General features: G+C 44.4%; 1 protein-coding gene across 6 annotated transcripts in view; it reads right to left on the bottom strand.

The window, feature by feature from the left end:
• The window catches only part of LRRC7 (leucine rich repeat containing 7), a 597872-nt gene that overhangs the window by 320053 nt on the left and 259567 nt on the right, over window positions 1-18252 (bottom strand). For all 6 annotated transcript variants that reach the window (XR_014225588.1, XM_082265612.1, XM_082265611.1 and 3 more), the window contains exon 3: window positions 13261-13463. Coding sequence is in view for 5 of the 6 variants with exons in the window: in XM_082265612.1 (XP_082121738.1) it covers window positions 13261-13463 (203 nt within the window). In the remaining variant the exon portion in view is untranslated. The remainder of the gene's footprint in view (window positions 1-13260; window positions 13464-18252) is intronic.

Consider the following 18252-nt stretch of genomic DNA (forward strand, 5'->3'; position numbering starts at 1 on the left):
ATGGGAGTGATTTTCTAATTATCAATCAGCTCCTGCACCTGCAGGGCTCTAATGAGGAAAGTGGTAGGGTCTGCATCCTTTATATGTGATTTCCCTTTGAGAGTATCTCACCACAAAATAACATAGCAGGGGATGCCCAAAATCTGACTTGTATCTTAGTGCAGACTTCTGGGAAAATCAGTGAGTCAATCACACAAGCAGGAAATTATGTTTCTGGGGGGCATTCTGTATACTATCTGTGTACAGAACAGCTCCAGGTGGCCATATTGCATTTTACAGACAATTACAACAGCTGCAGATTAAAAAGGAAAGGTAATTTTTAAAAACATTCAATTACAATTTTACTTGTGCTGCAATTGTATACACTATATTATTTGTTTTTATTTGCTAATTTTTTTTTGTTCACCACAAAAGTGGAGTTGCCCTTTAAAGTACACATCCAGCTAAAATGTTTTCTTAGTTTTGGATATGGTAGGGAAAGGTTAGATCTAGGGATAGACTATCGGCAAGGCGGATATATCGGGGCCAATATGCACTTTCCCCGATATATCGGTATCGGCCCCGCAACTGGCCGATATTGACGATATTTATGTGACGTAATTCTGCCTTCTTTGGCCGCCTCCCTCACCTTGGAAAGTTTCGTCTGGAGTTAGGACTAGTCTCGCGGGAGTGTACCACAGCCATACACCCACCCACAGCAGCCTGGTGCCAGCCAGCCACTCACACCCACAGGCCCTGTACCAGCCAGCCACAGGCACTGTACAAGCAAGCCAAACAGGCCCTGTACCAGCCAGCCAGCCAAAGGCCCTGTACCAGCCAGCCACCCACAGCCCCTGTGCCAGCCAGCCACCCACCACAGGGTGCCAGACAGCCAGCCACCCACAGACAGGGTGCCAGACAGCCAGCCACCCACAGGCCCTGTACCAGCCAGCCACAGGCACTGTACCAGCCAGCTGCCCACAGGCCCTGTACCAGCCAGCCACCCACAGCCCCTGTGCCAGCCACCCACCTACCACAGGGTGCCAGACAGCCAGCCACCCACAGGCACTGTACCAGCCAGCCACCCACAGGACCTGTACCAGCCAGCAGCCCACAGGCCCTTTACCAGCCAGCCACCCACAGCCCCTGTGCCAGCCAGCCACCCAACACAGGGTGCTAGACAGCCAGCCACCCACAGACAGGGTGCTAGACAGCCAGCCACCCACAGGCCCTGTACCAACCAGCCACAGGCACTGTACCAGCCAGCCGCCTACAGGCCCTGTACCAGCCAGCGACCCACTGCCCCTGTGCCAGCCACCCACTTACCACAGGGTGTCAGCCAGCCACCCACCCACCACAGGGTGCCAGCCAGCCACCCACCACAGGGTGCCAGCCAGCCACCCATCACATGGTGCCAGCAAGCCAGCCACCCACCACAGGGTGCCAGCAAGCCAGCCACCCACCACACGGTGCCAGACAGCCAGCCACCCACCACAGGGTGCCAGCCATTAAGCATTAAACAAAAATTTACATGTTCAGTACCAGATTTGTGTCAAAAATTGTTTTTATTTTTCAAAATTTATACCGATACATTGTGACCAAAATATTGGTATCGGCCCTGAAAAAAACATATGCGTCTATCCCTGGTTAGAACCCCCATCTGTTTTTTTCAGCTATCTGAGCCTCAGTAAGGCTTCCTTCACAATACTGCAGCTTTTGCAGTTTCCTAAAAAAGGGGATCTGAGATGGATTGCTTCTAAGAGGATGGTGATGCTGCCACCTCCTTAAGCTTGTTTTTTGTCTTGTTTTTTTTTTTTTTTTTCATTGCCCAATGACAATTTTGCATTGCAGGACTGCTCCACAACAGCAAGCCATGCCCTTGGCTCCTGGGGGGAAGTAGAATAAGCCAGCGGGGAGAAAGGTTCAGCAGGCACAAATGGGGACATTAGCGGTAGGGTGTTCAGAGTTCCTAAACCCAAGGGGGGTAGTTGGAAAAATCACAAAGCAGCCTAAAAACATTGAACGAGGATATAGTATGCAACCGGACAAAATTACGAGGTTTGTATACCAATGCCAGAAGCCTGGCCAACAAGATGGGAGAGCTGGAGCTGCTAATGTATGTGGAGGACTTAGATTTTGTGGGGATTTCAGAGACTTGGTTTGACAGCTCTCATGATTGGCTGGCGACTATTCAAGGGTATTCCCTTTATCGCAGAGATAGAAAAGATAAAAAAGGGGGAGGGGTATGTCTGTATATTAAGAACAGTGTACAGGTAAATAGGAGGGCCGACATTGCAAATGGAGCTAAGGAGGAGGTAGAATCCCTATGGGTAGAACTTCAAAGGGAAGGCACTATGGGGAAAGTAATATTGGGCGTATGCTATAGGCCCCCAAACCAGAGGGAGGAGGGGGAGGCGGACCTCCTATCACTGCTTGGAATGGTAGCAAGGATGGGAAATGTCATTATAATGGGGGACTTTAGTTATCCAGATATAGACTGGGCAGAAGGAACCGTGCATTTGTCTAAGGCTCGGCAGTTCCTAAATGTTTTGCAGGACAATTTTATGGGTCAGAAGGTGAACGCACCGACAAGAAACAATGTGGTACTAGACCTACTGTTTACCAACAATACAGACCTGATCACAGATATAGAAATACGGGGCAACTTAGGAAACATTGACCATAGGTCAATTAGTTTCAGTATAAATCATGGAAATAGGAAACATAAGGGTAATATAAGGACACTGAATTTCAAAAGAGCCAACTTCCCTAAACTACGCTCTTTGCTAGACAATATCAAATGGCATTGAACCCTGGTAACAAAGAACACGGAGGAAAAATTGGAGTGCTTCAAGAACATACTAAATAAAGGGATTGGCCAGTGCATTCCAAAATGGAATACATTTAAAAGAGCAAAAATAAACCTAGGGTGGCTAAACTCCAACATAAAAATGCATATTAAAATTAAAGAAAAGGCCTTCAAAAAAATACAAGGCTGAGGGGTCATTGGCAGCATTCCAACAATACAAAGAGTGTAATAAGAAATGTAAAAATGTAAAAATGTGAAATCAAGGCAGCTAAAATAGAACACGAAAGACATATAGCGGAAGAGAGTAAAAAAAAGCCAAAGAAATTCTTTAAGTATATAAATAGTAAGAAAGCGAGACCAGAACACATTGGCCCACATAAAAGATGACGAAGGGAATCTGGCCACAGAGGACAGAGAGAAGGCGAAAGTGCTAAATAAATTCTTCTCTACAGTCTTTACAAAAGAATTGGGGGGCTACACTAACCAAGCTTGTAATGTTAAATTAAATAATACACCTCAGGAAGTGCCCTCATGGTTAACAGAGGATAGACTTAGAACTAAACTTGAGAAACTTAACATAAATAAATTACCGGGACCGGATGGCTTGCACCCGAGGGTTCTTAAAGAATTCAGCCAGGTGATAGCCAGACCATTATTCTTGATCTTTACGGATAGTCAACAGACAGGTATGGTGCCAATATTTAAAAAAGGGCCGAGATATATCCCAGGTAACTATAGGCCAGTCAGCCTAACATCAGTAGTCTGCAAGATTTTGGAGGGGATGTTAAGGGACTATAAACAAGACTTTAGTCATGAAAATGGTATTATTAGTAGTAATCAGCATGGATTCATGAAAAATCATTCTTGCCAGACCAGTCTATTAACCTTCTATGATGAAGTGAGTTGCCATCTAGATGAAGGAAGGCCTGTGGATGTGGTGTATCTGAACTTTGCAAAGGCATTTGGCACAGTTCCCCTCAAATGCTTACTGTACAAACTAAGGTACGTAGGTATGGACCATAGGGTGAGTACCAGTATAGAGATCTGGCTTCAGGGGTGAGTCCAGAGGGTGGTGATAAATGGGGAGTACTTGGATTGGGCGGGCTTGGAAAGTGGGGTGCCCCAAGGATCTGTCCTGTTTTTTTTTGTCATAAACGACCTAGAGGATGGGATATACAGCACAATCTCTGTATTTGCAGAAGATACTAAGCTAAGCAGGGCAATAACTTCTATGCAGGACCTGGTAACCTTACAAGCAGACCTGAACAAAATAATGGGGTGGGCATCTACATGGCAAATGAGGTTTAATGTTGAAAAATGTAATGTAATGCACTTGGGCATCAGAAACACAAAGCAAGTTACTCGCTAGGAGGGGAACCTCTGGGTGAATCTAAGATGGAAAAGGACCTGGGGTTCCTAGTCAACAACAGACTTGGCAGTGGCATGCAATGCCAAGCCGCTGCAAGCAAAGCCAACAGAATACTGACATGTATAAAAAAAAAGGGGATTCACTCCAGAAATAAAGAGATTATTCTCCCACTCTACAAGACTCTGGTCCGGCCACAAGGGAATACGAATAAGACACGTGGCCACTCACTAACCTAGAAGAAAAGCAGTTTAACCTTAAACTATGTAAGGGTTTCTTTACTGTCAGAGCAGTAAAGATGTGCAATTCTCTTCCACAAGCAGTGGTATCAGCAGGGAGCATCGATAGTTTCAAAAAACTATTAGATGGGCACCTTAAAGACCACAACATAAAGGGGTATATAATGTACGGTTAACAGAAAACACACACACATTATGGGTTGAACTGGATGGACTGATGTCTTTTTTCAACCTCACTAACTATGTAACTATGAAAAAATTGCCACACCATGACGCAAAGAACTGTGACTGCAACAGTGTGTGCTCATCCGATCGGCACCATGTCCAATTGCAGGTGGGTAGTAAAGGACAGGGCCTGGACAAGGGGTGGGCAGTAGTGCCCTGGACACTGTGCTATCATGTGAGATGGGGGGGGGGCGCCACAAGGGAACTGGGGGGTAGAAGATTTGTGTTGGAAGAGGGAAAATTTGGGGGTGCCAAGAGTGGTGATTTAGAGAGATTTGTGTTGGGAGCAGGATGGGGGGAAGACGATTTGTGCTAGGTGGGGGGATTTGGTAATTCATTTGTGCTGAAAGAGGGGAATTTGAAGTGAGGGGGAGAACATGTGTATACAGTGAAAGGGGAGTACACAGGGAGGGAGGGGGGATCAGAAGCAGGCAGAATAGGGAAGGGAATCAGTGTCAGAGAAGTAATTTCAGGAACTATGCCCTGTGTCTGTGTCACTCCCTGCAGCGGAAGAAAGCTGGCAGGAGGGGGAGAGACTGACTTTCAGCTGCTGCAGAGAGCCACATAGGGCTTCCTTCTGTAATTGCCCCTCCACCCCGGTGCACCGATTCCCTGTGCTGTTGGGCCCCCCTGTGTGACTGGGCCCCCTACAGGAGGACTGGTGCTCCCCCCCCTATCAGCGGCCCTGGTCAACAGGACAGAAAGTGAAGGGAGATCTCTCAAATGGAGACCCAACTAGCAGTAAAAGCCCAACAAGGGTCCTTTTTCTTCCCCCAATCCATCCAAACCTAGAAAATACGTTTCTGGATTGGCATACACTTCCCTCCCCACTTTGGTCCCTTCTGCCTAGGCAATAGAACTAAGAGAGGGTAGCTGCACCGATATAGTTGCATTATTACGGTATATACACAGACATAACAGACATTAGCTGACATTCTGCAAGCCTGTGTATCAGATTCAGCAATAGATTAAAATCCAATAATCTCAAAAGCCATGTCAAATAAAAAAATGAAAGTTAAAAGGTGTGTGAATTGCGTTTACTGAAGTGTGTCCATTAGGAAAGAAGGTTTTCTACCAGCAGATTACAGCTGTGTTTGTACTCTGGCTGGTGGAGAAACACTGGAGATAAAAGGCGACCAAAAATATCGAACAGCTTTCAGTTCTTTATTTTGTCATAAAGAATACGGATGGGCTCTGTGTTCGAGTCGAAGTCGACATTCGCCCGCCGATGAGTGCCCCATAATGCACTGTGCTGTTGCAGTGCATTGTTCGCTGATGATTGGCCAAAGCATGCACCTGACCTGTATGCTTTGACCAATCACAGCACAATGTCCTGTCAGAGCCATGATTGGCCAAAGGCAGAGGGCCTTTGGCCAATCATGGCTCTGGGGCAAAGTCCATGCCCCACACTATATAAAGATGCTGCTTACACGGCAATATAGTGTGTGATAATAGAGGTTAGGCAGGTAGTTAGTGGATAGTGTGTTGAGTTAGTTTAGTGTAGTCAGTGTAGTGTTCAGGTTATACCCCACTTTTAAAATGTATGGATATGTTGTAGTCCTGGGTCCCCTCTCAATGCTCCCTAAGTTTTCTGTCCCTTTCACTTATAGCTCGTGAGCAGTGCCATGCCAAGCTGACCAAGATTTCCCATAGACGCCAATGTAAAAGACAGGGTGCAGTGCCATGCCAAGCTGACCAATAATTCCCATAGATGCCAATGAGCACTGGAAGCTAAAAATTGGTCTGGGCAGGAAGGGGGTGAAAATGACCTGTATTTGGGTGGTTAAGGGGAACCCTATGACATAACTAAAAGAAAAAAAAAATAGTGTGGGGTCCCCCCCCAAAATCTATACCATGCTCCTTTGGGTCTGGTATAGATTTAAAGGGAAACTCCACGCCAAAAAAAAAAACAAAAAACGGCATTGGGTCTCCCCCAAAATTCGTACCAGACCCTTATCCGAGCATGCAGCCTGGTAGGCCAGGAAAGGCCTCATGTCAGAAGGGGGCGGTGCAACCGGGTGATGTAACCAGGTGGCCCTGTCCCTTGCCTATAAAAGAACTGTCAAAGCTGAGGATCTGGCAGACGGAGGGTAGCCTTGGTTCGGATCTGATGGGCGGCATGATTGATGATGTATTTTTAATAAAGGACTTGTCAAAAACTGTGTTCTGTGGTTATTACTTTATTACATTTTTTTGGTGAATGGGTGCGGGTATGATACCTCAAAGCACCCACCCCCCTATGTTGTGGGCATGTGGCCTGGTATATTTCAGGAGGAGGGGGGCGCACACTCGTCTCCCCCTTTTCTGATCTGCCAGGCTGCATGCTCGATTAAGGGTCTGGTATGGATTTTGGGGGGAACCCACACCTGTTGTTTTTTTTTTTTTAAATTTCATGTCCGGGAGCCGACAATACATTACAGCCACAAAAAAGTTTAAATTACCTTTTTTTCCTTTAGAAATATAAGTATTGCTGCAGCAGGCTCTATACATCGTACAGATGTGCCACTTTAAAGGCAGACTAAGGGGACCCCCCAGGCACGATATTTAAGGAATTTTTCATTTTTAATGTTTCTTTTATTGTTTCATGTTAAGCATTTTTAAAATCACTGCTCCTGTAAAAATGATTGTTTTAAAACATTTTTTTTGCATTGATACATGTCCCCCAGGGCAGTACCCAGGTCCCCATACACTTTTTATGGCAATAACTTTCAAATAAGCCTTTAAAATGAGGACTTTAGGTTTTTTATGTTCATATTCATAGACTTTAATAGAGTTCACATGTTCGCTAGTACTTTTTCCCTGTTTGAGATGCTCTGTTGCGAACCGAACAGGAGGGTGTTCGGCCCATCACTAATAAAGAATATATGAAATATTGAACGTTGGTTTATTCCATCTACTTTGATGGTCAGACATTTAATTAAAAAACAGGTGAGTGATTTTTCTCTCTTCACGTCTAATCTTTCTAGAATTCCCACCGACTCTGCAGTGTGAGAAACCCATTTGGAAGGTCTGCATCTTTAGGATAAAAACAGGAATCATGATGGAAAATTAACTGAAAATGCCTTTTGTTGGTTTATTTATTTATTACAGTTACTTATATAGCGCGGTCAATTTACGCAGCGCTTTACATATATATTGCGCATTCACATCAGTGCCTACCCTCAAGAGGCTTACAATCTAAGGTTGCAAATGATTTACACTTATAATACACCTAATTTATTTTTAAACTGAGGAATGGTTGAAATAGAGGGAGGACTGCTGTGACCTAAAGTGTTTTTTACCCCAACATTTTATATTCCTGATATGTGCCTGCTGTACCATGTACTTGTACGGGAAAATATCCTGTTCTCTTTGTATTGCTTCCTTTGTGTGAAATCCCTGGTGATCCTACCAGTCCCTCTGCTTTACTATTGAAAACTGACCATGCTAAGCAGGAGAGCACACCATGGTCAGTTCTCTAGCTATGCTGGGAACTCAGGCTGCTCTCTTCCAATGATTAGACTTAATCTGACATGCCCCCCTGCACAGCCATTCCCTGGAAAGTTCAGTGTGCTGCTGCTTCTCCTCCCCCAGCTATTGTGCAGCTGAGAACAGAGGGAATGGGGTCACTTATAAAAAAGGGAAAAAAAGGTATTGATGATGTTTTTAATATCTATACACAAATGTTTTGCCTTTCATTTCTATTTTAAACTGATTGGATTGTTTTACAAGGTGAGCATTTACAATCACTTTAAAAATGATAAAAAGTGTACAAAATTCATCAGTTTACAAAAGTCCACATTGGCCAATCATGGATGGAAAGAAGTTGCATTAGGTTCATCGAGTGGCTAAACAGCTATTCTTCCTTAAAGCGGAGTTCCGGCCACAAAATTTTTTTTTTCAATAAAAATACACCCGGGATAGTCAGGGCTAGTACATTCCACAATGGATAGCCTCTGAACTGTCCCGGGTCGCACTTACCTTTTAGAAGAAATACTTACTTTGAAAATTTCTTCTCCAGCGCTGCCATCTCGGATGTGGGCAGCTGAAGCCGCAGCGTCCTCTTCTGCGTCCTCTTCTCCCAGAATGCGCCTGCACCGGCCCCGCTCGTCACTTCTGGTGCAGGCGTGGCATGCCCAGAAGCTGTTTAGCAGAGAATGAGACGCTGCACCGGAAGTGACGAGCTGGGCCAGTGCAGGCGCATTAATTCCTGGGAGCGATGACGTTCAGCTCCCAGGAATCAATGCAAAGAGGAAGTTACGGCGCGGGCCGCGGCCGCAGAGGGAGGAAGTGGAAGAAAAGTGAGTATATTTTTGTTCAATAACAAGGTAAGTAAACAAAAAAAAAATCATAACTATCCCTATCTTTTTCAGGTGACAAACAGCAAGCGGATGGCCCAAAATAGATGTCGATTTTGTGGCCAGAACTCCGCTTTAAACCCAATGGGACATGTTGCGTTGTAGATTGCTGTGACGGAAGATAAGGCCAATGAGCCACAGAAACAACACGAGAGGTTCCACACAAAACATTTATGCAAACAAAACCAAAACTTGTTTTAGTTTTGGATAGAATAGGGAAAGTTTGAAATCCTACCAAGCAGTGGCGACTGGTGCATATGGGGCGCAGGGGCGCCGTTCCCCCTATCCATGCGTCCGGCCCCCTAATCTACATACATGGAGTTCAATGGGGCTTTTTTTTTAACCATGTGATTAGAGCCAGAGGCTCTCACAGGCTAAAAAAAAGGGTGCTCTGCACCCCGAGCCCACCCAGTTGCGTGACAATAGCGAATGAAAATTCACTATTGTCACACGGATCCTCCTCCTGGCCAATCAGGAAGCGGGTTCTGAGACCCGTTTCCCGATTGGCCGAAAGGAGAAGCCATGCCATTGGGCATGGAGGAGGGAGGAGACGCAGAAGACAGGGGGAAGAAGCCACAGCCACTGTCGCCATCGCTGATGTCCAGGCAGGTTGAGTGATCCTGTCCTGGGGGTCCTGTCCTGGGGGTTCTGTCCTCTCCTGCTGTGATCCGGGGGTGTGCGGCCTGGTGTGGTCTTGGGGGTGGGGGGTGGGGTGTATGGTGCGGTCCGTCTGCCACCCCCTACTGTTCCCCACTCTAAAAATGTAAAAAGGTATGCTTTGATATATACTATACTGTAATGGGTGGTTTTGGGTTCAATACTCTAAGATCGAAAAAAAGTGTAGCACCCTCCTAGGTGGTGCTAGAGAGAGAGTATAGTTTTTGGCTCTGTCTGCCTATCCGAGGAGCAGCAGGTAAATTCTATATTGCACTCTGCTTAACAGAGAGCAGGATCTGTGTTAGGTCTGCTCAGTGTGCCCAGTGTGTAATTCATATGGTCTGAGGGAGTGTCCCCACTGTGCCCAATGGTAAGGTACATTGGACAGTGGAGGAAACCTGGCCAATGAGGGCACAGGCTTTTAATACAGCCACAGGGATTGGCACAGACTGCTGTCTTGGTGCATTGTGGGGTGTATAAAAAGCCAGGGGCACGTGTGCACAAGGTCTATGGCGGAAAGCAGAGTCCCAGAAGGAGGGTGACGGCTGCCTCTTCTTCTGGAGCAGTTGGTATGTGGCCACAGGTGGTCAGCCCGGTGAGCCAGAGGAGTAGAGCTGAGCCCAGAGGTCCAGGAGAGCTGACTGGAGGAATTGAGGCACTGCGAGAATCTGGAAAGCAGTATCGTGAGTACAGAGGATCTTGCCTAAGGGTATGCCCAGGAAGGGGGCCACTCCGGAGTAATGTAGTCAGGGGAGGGGTGTCAGCTGGAGGAAAGGGGGTGCTAGGTGAGTGCCCTGAAGAGAAATACCCAAAGGAGCATTTACCTCAGATTCATCCAATGGAAGGTTGAAGCTGCAGACTTGCCGCATTCTCGAGTTAGAAGTCCTCAGCATTGTGAATAGTTCAAGCGTTGAAGTATCCCACTCATCCCTTCTCCCATCCCAATATCAAATAAAACAACAAAAATATCAACCCCTAGACTGATCACTGACTGAGCCAAGAATGTAAAGTGCTAATATTTCTGCTTGCAGTTGCTACGGGTAACCCAAAGGAATCCAAAAGGGTTGATAAACCAGCAGCTCTTAAGGGGGCAGTGCTACAAAAATAAATACATATTGAGCAATAATGACCTCTGCACTCAGTGTTATACACTACCTGACCTCTGCACTCTGCATTACATACTACTTTGTAAAACTACTCCACACTAATTTTTTTTTAATTTTTTCCAGAAAAAAAAAAATGGAAAAAAACATTTGTTTCCCCATGCCTTCAAAATTTCCAGACATTTTTCAACTCTACTACCCCTGCACCCTGTTTTACATACTATTGACCTCTGCTCTGTGCATTGTGTACTACTGACCTCTGCAGTCTGCGCTACCTACTGCTCACCCCTGCACTCTGCCTTGCTTACCACTGATCTCTAAACTTTGGGTTAATTAGTCTTGATCTCTGCGTTAAATATTACTGACATCCACAATCTGCATTGCTTACTCCTGACCCCTGCACTCTGCATTACATACTAGTAAACTCTACACTATTTACTATTGCCCCCTGATATCTTCAAACCTTCATTATTATTCAATGGGGCCCTGCTATTTCCTTAAAAAAAAAAAAAAAAATCGCACTTCACCCTGGTGATCTTTGATCTCTATGTTGTTGTTCAGATAGATTTCCACCTCTCCAGGGTTGCCTACCCCTTGTCTTCGGAATGCTACATAGTTACATAGTAGGTAAGGTTGAATAAAGACAACAATCCATCCAATTCAACTTGTGTAGGTGTGTGTGTGTCAGTGTCGGTAATTATTTCCCATATCCCTGTATGTTGTGTTCTTTAAGATGCATGTCCAATAACCTATTAAAAACATCAATACTCCCCGCTGACGTCACCAATTGTGGAAGAGAGTTCCACATTCTTACCACCCTGACAGTGAAAAACCCCCTGCACAGTTTAAGGTTAAACCGCTTCTCTTCCAATCTCATTGTGTGGCCCAGTGTTCTCTTACACTCCCTAAGACTGACATTTTTTTTCCTACGTTGGAATCACCATTGAGGTATTTGTAAATCGTTATCATATCCCCTCTCAAGCGTCTCTTCTCGAGCAAGAACAAATTTACTGCCTGTAGTCGTTCCTCGTAATTGAGGTCCTTCAGTGTCCTTATTAATTTTGTGGCCCTTCTCTGGACCCTCTCCAGCTCCAGCACATATCTTTTAAGGACTGGTGACCAGAACTGGATGGAATACTCTAGATATGGCCCAATCAGAGTTTTATAAAGTGGTATAATTATAGTTTTATCCAGGGCTTTTTTTCTAGGTGCAGGAACTTCCCCCTTCTGAGTGACCCCTTGTCTCCACCCACTACCCACCTCTGAGCACTGTCCCTTGGTTCCATCCCCTACCCAGGCACAACAAAATACCTCACCCAGCAACAAAATATCCACCACAGCAACATTAGACCCCCTCCAGTAGCAATAACGGCTCTCCCAGCAACCAGTATCAATAGATCAGCCAACAATAGACCTCTATCTCAACAAGAGATCCCTACCAACAGACCCCCCAGCAACAATAGACCCTCACACAATAACAGATCCTTAACAGTGACAATAGATCCCCAAGCAGCCAGCATAAAGAGACCCTTCAACACACCCCACTCCCCTTGCGATTACATACATACATTAGAGGTTCCGGAAACTGCGTTCCCCCGCGTTCCTGCTGAAAAATAGCCCTGGTTTTATCTCTGGAGTATATCCCCTTTTTTATGCATGCTAAAAATCTGTCGGCTTTGGTAGCTGCAGCTTGACATTGCATGCTATTGCTCAGTCTGTTATCTACTAGGACCCTGAGATCTTTCTCCATCCTTTCTCCACACAACATTTCACATGCCTACAGCTCCTTTTTGGCAACCAGCAAAACCCCATCATATCTCTTTGGGTACAATGGATATTTCAAAAGGCTGTGCAGGCATATGACAGTGCACAGTTTGCAAAGCTGGTCATTTTTCATACCGTTCCTTACAAAATTGATTTTGTCACCAAGGTGGATTTGCACTTTGAACGCTGATTGAAATCAAATATTCTTTAGAAAGCCTAAATGCCGGTTTATTTACCGCAGTCATTTTTACTTATTACCGTACCTGTGTTAGAAATAATGAAACCACTAATTTCGAATTTCAACAGCAACCCGTGTGTTTTTCTGTGCTGGGAGGCACAAGTCGGCAGAATAAACACAAATTTCAGCTTATCAAACGTTCATCATAATTCTGTCAGCAGTTCACTACCAGACGACAAACCAAAACAGCCGACTTCAAAGCTTTAGCATCACTTCTCAGAATAGATTTTCTAATAAAAATGCAGGAAACGTGACTCAAGACCCAATGAGGAAAACAAGCTTACAAGAAATGGAAGCAGAAGACTAGCCGGCCAGAGACATTAGACTGCATTTGGACATGTAAAACTGTCAAAAGGTTTCTTTCCAATAATCTCTCTATAAATACTGAGCTCCAAGCAAATCGCTAAATCCACAGAATAAATAAATATTTGGGGGGGGGATGTTTTACCTGTCAAACAATTTTTGATCATCCAGTCTTGGGAATTACACAGCCTGGTTTGTGACCTGATTTTTATTTTTTGTATTTAATACCCCATGACTTACCTTGGGTAACTCTTCTATTTGATTAGCATCCAGATAGAGTTCCTCCAATGTTCTTTCAAAACTGAAGACCTCTTTTGGCACCTGTTGCAGGCTGCAGTGAGAGTAATCCAACACCGATATTATCTCTTCCTCCCCCCGAAAACATCTGCATGGTACAAGCCGGCCGATGATCTTCCGCTTGGTCGTCATCTCCAGGCACTGCACTGAAAAGAATAAGGAAACATAGGATTTAATATACAACAAACTTCAAAAGTCCTAACTGACGGTGCATCAATGTTCTTAGTACTATGTCATTAAGTAAGTTTGTTTAAGCCAAACCAGATTTAAAATCCGTAATGTAAAAGAAAACTTCCAGATACTTATAAATTCATAATAAGCTGTAGCTTTAAAACAAGCACTCTGGAGCTGCTGGTTTTGTGGAGTAATTCATTCTCAAAGTCTACAGCAAAAGCAATGAAGCCATTAAAATAAGCCCTGCCTGAGTTCTTCTCTTCATTCTTAAAGTTTACAGCAAAAGCACTGAAATCTTTCAAATTAGTCCTGCCTGAGTTCTTCTCTACTAGACTACAGAAAATACTTCCCTGCTATGTTATGAAGATGAAGTGAGAGGGAGTTGTCAGCTCAAACAGGAAGGTAAAGGGTTAGTTCATCTTTATTGGCCAACAAACTTCAAAAGTCTTTACTGACGATGAGTCGATGTTCTTTATTACTATGTCATTAAGGGAGTAAGTTTAAATTCAAACGAGATAAAAAGTCTATAATTTAAAGGAAAACATTTCAATTCTTATGTATTTAAAACAAGCTGTAGCTTTAAAATGAACACTCTGGAGCTGCTGGTATTGTGGAGTAATTAATTCTCAAAGTTTAAAATAAAAGCACTAAAGTCATTCAAATCAGCCCAGCCTGAGTTATTCTTTACTAGTCTAAATAAATACTTCCCTGCTATGTTATAGAGATGAAACAAGGGCAGTTGTCAGCTCAAACAGGAAGGTAAAGGGTTAGTTCATATTTATTGGTCAACAAACTTCAAAAGCCTTTACTGACGATGAGTCGATGTTCTTTATTACTATGTCATTAAGGGAGTAAGTTTAAACTCAAACCAAATAAAAAGTCTATAATTTAAAAGAAAACATTTATATTCTTATATATTTATAACAAGCTGTAGCTTTAAAATGAGCACTCTGGAGCTGCTGGTATTGTGGAGTAACTAATTCTCAAAGTTTAAAGCAAAAACACTAAAGTCATTAAAATCAGCCCTGCCTGAGTGCTTCTCTATTAGTCTAAATAAATACTTCCCTGCGATGTTATGAAGATGAAACAAGGGGAGTTGTCAGCTCAAACAGGAAGGTGAAGGGTTTGTTCACCTTTATTGGCCAAAAAACATTAAAAGTCTTTACTGATGATGAGTCGATGTTCTTTATTGCTACATCAATAAGGGAGTAAGCCTACACCAAAACCAGATATACAATCTATATTGTAAAAGAAAATTTACAAATACTTATATACTCATAACAAGCTGTAGCTTTAAAACAAGCACTCTGGAGCTGCTGGTATTGTGGAGTGATTCATTCCCAAAGTTTACAGCAAAGGCAATCAAGTCATTTAAATCAGCCCTGCCTAAGTTCTTCTCTACTAGACTACAGGAAATACTTCCCTGCTATGTTATGAAGATGAAGTGAGAGGGGAGTTGTCAGCTCAAACAGGAAGGTGAAGGGTTAGTTCCCCTTTATTGGCCAACAAGCTTCAAAGGTCTTTACTGACAGTAAGTCAATGTTCTTTATTACTATGTCAATAAGGGAGTAAGTTTAAACCCAAACCAGAAAATGTTCAGGTACTTATATAGTCATATTAAGCTGTAGCTTTAAATGAGCACCCTGGAGCTGCTGGTATTGTGGAGTAAATAATTCTCAAAGTTTACAGCAAAAGCACTGAAGTCATTGAAATCAACTGCATGCGTGAACAGAAACCAGGAAGTGCAGAATTTTTGTGTGACACTGTTAAACGTAGGAAATGTCATATTTTAGCCAAGAAACATGTCTTTGGTGTAATAAACCTGATGCCTACTATAAATGCGATGACTCTGACCCATTCCTATGCAGTAGCACACGTTACCATGGGTGCCTTTATTGTTTAAGTTCTCTACAGTTTTTTTTTTTATTTCTACAAATAGTTGCTCCTGTCTACTTCCATACATGTAGACTGAGCACAACCTGCCTGAAAAAACACTTTAGAAGGTGACCGCGACCCTCCATCCTACCTTAAAGATAGGACAAGCCTGGTGTTAGAAGTGCGCCCCCAGTGGCCGCTCTGGCTCATTTACCCAGTGAGCTCCATCCGTGGCAGCAGAAAACGCACTGGGCATGTGCAGTGTTTGAATGAGCCAGAGTGAAAAACAACTTTCACTGTATCGCTATCACATAGAGGGCTGGGATCAGTCCTGGGACAAGGTCATCTAGAGCCAAGGGTGAAAATGCCAAATTGCAACCCCCCCCCCCCCCAGATGAATGAGCACTATGTGTCAGCATAAACCCCCACCCCAAAAAAATCTGCATGTGAAAATCTTTGCCCCCACTTAAAATCCTCTTTCCTCCAGCACAAATCCCCCCCCCCCAAAAAAAAAAACCTCAACCTCTACCCCTCAAATGTCCCTCCGAGCACAATTCCTCCTCCCCCCCCCCCCCCAACTCCAAATCCCCATATGCCTCCTTTAGAAGGTGACCGACCCTCCATCCTACCTTAAAGATAGGACAAGCCTGATGTTAAAAGTGTGCGCCCCCATTGGCCGCTCTGGCTCGTTTACCCAGCGAATAAATCAGTTTATAAAAATAAACGGACCGCCTGTCTGTTCTCATCCGATCCCATCCGATCCTCCAGACGGATGGAAAATAGGATTTCCATCCGTCTGAATCGCATGGCAGCGGGTGTCAGTGGAGATGTCTCCGCTGACATCCGCTGCCCCATAGGGATGCATGGAGCATCCGATCAGGTCCGCCTAAAAAACTGACAGTCGGATCTGATCGGACTGTATGTGTGAAAGGGGCCTTAGACCCTTTTTTTGGTTTGGTCATGTTCATCACCTTTTATGAACAAATGATTTTAATTCTGAATTCAATAAATGTTTCTTTTATACAAATTTGTGCCAAGTCTATCTTATGATGTGCCCTTAAAGTCCACTAATGTGTTCAGTTGTTTTCTACAACTGTGGCTTTTTGTGTCAAACAGGCGGTCCTCAAGCTGTTGCAGAACTACAAGTTCCATCATGCCTCTGCCTGTGGGAGTCATACTTGTAACTGTCAGCCTTGCAATGCATCATGGGACTTGTAGTTCCGCAACAGCTGGAGGGCCGCCAGTTTGGCACCTGTGCCGGGTAGCTGCTAACTTTACTTTTTTTTTCCCCCAGCTGGAACAACACTTTAAGTGGTTAAGGGGATCTTTTAGCCTTCTGGAGTTCCCCTAGGTTGTCTGACTTATCTCATTTTTCAGGGAAATGTAACCATTCATGAGCGCTTCATAAATATATAGCAGCAATGTCACAAAGTTGATGTAGCATACCGAAAACATTAAGCATGTAAATGGAGAAAAGAGAAAATGAATGCAGATGAGCTTGCACCTGCTTTGCCGAGCCCCGGAGGTAAATTCTGCCACCTTTTCTATGGATCTCTTTTACAGGCGCTTGTTGACATTCTTAAGAGCCAGATGCTGAATCGGAACTCGGATAAAAGTATTCTATTGATCTCACCTCCAGAAATGATAGCGGCTAGGAAGAGCTACTTCTCGCTCCTTGTACTACACTTGTAGACGATGTTAGAAAATTAACATGACAGGAGAGCAGAGGCCCCCTCTCAGGTGGGTTAGGACTAATCAGGAAAGCTTCTTTTTCCTAATGAAAACAGCCCAGGAACATCCGTCGGAGCTCCGGGTACCTGAAAGACGCACAGAGGTGCCATCAGTGAGTTGTCACGGTGCGACGTGAGCATTAAAAGGAATAATTGCATGAATCACACTACTGTATCTTGTACGGGAAATCTCTGCAGCTATTTCAATAGAAGCAGGTGCGTGATCTATATTTACCTAAGAGATTTAGACAAAGGAGGTGAGCAAAGCAGTCTGCTTTCTAATCTCATCGCTCTGCGGAACAAAGCTATTGGCATTTAACCTGTTATTTTCGGATCTTTCCACCTCCCTGGGCTTTATGAGTGCTAAACGGTACTGTAATGCCTTGCTGCAGTCACGTGTGATTTGTAAGAATACATGAAGAATGGTTTGTATATAGAAATAATGCACCAAAGCCTATGTATAGGTAATTCTTTTTTTAATAAGCACAAGGGACAGTACTTACACTGAGGGCCGGAACAAGAAAGGGGCAGGAGGGGATGCTGCCCTGGGCGCAATGGTTTATTACAGGGATATGGCATAGCTCCCAACTGTCCCTGATTTCGAGGCACTGTCCCTGATTTGGAACAATGTCCCTCTGTCCCTCTTTTCCTCCTCATTTGTCCCTCAATTTGGTCTGATCTATAAAGTTGTATATAAAATACTAGGGGTGCACCGATCTGACTTTTCTATTCCCGATACCGATACCTGGCATTGTGTATCTGCCGATACCGATACCGATCCGTAACTACACACATACACAATATGCATGCGGCTGCAGTACAGAGCAAAGCCACTGCTTCATGTGTACGGCTCCTCCATTCACAGGCGGAGTGCATCTGATATCACTCTGCCGGTGAGCCGAACCTATACAGGAAGTAGCGGCTCAGTGCAAGTAAGGGACGGCTGAGCCGGGACTCAGCAAAACCGGATCGGCACGTGGATCGGTTAATTTTACCGATCCCCCCGATCCAGCTATTTTGGTAGTATCGGCGCCGATATCGGATCCTAATATCGGATCGGTGCATCCCTATAAAATACACTTTTTATCTTTCAAGAAGTGAAGATTTTTAGCGGAACTGTGACATTGCTGCGGACAGATCGGACCCTTGACTGACA

The sequence above is a fragment of the Pelophylax lessonae genome (genome assembly GCF_965119305.1).
Source record: "Pelophylax lessonae genome assembly, chromosome: 8".
Taxonomy (NCBI): domain Eukaryota; kingdom Metazoa; phylum Chordata; class Amphibia; order Anura; family Ranidae; genus Pelophylax; species Pelophylax lessonae.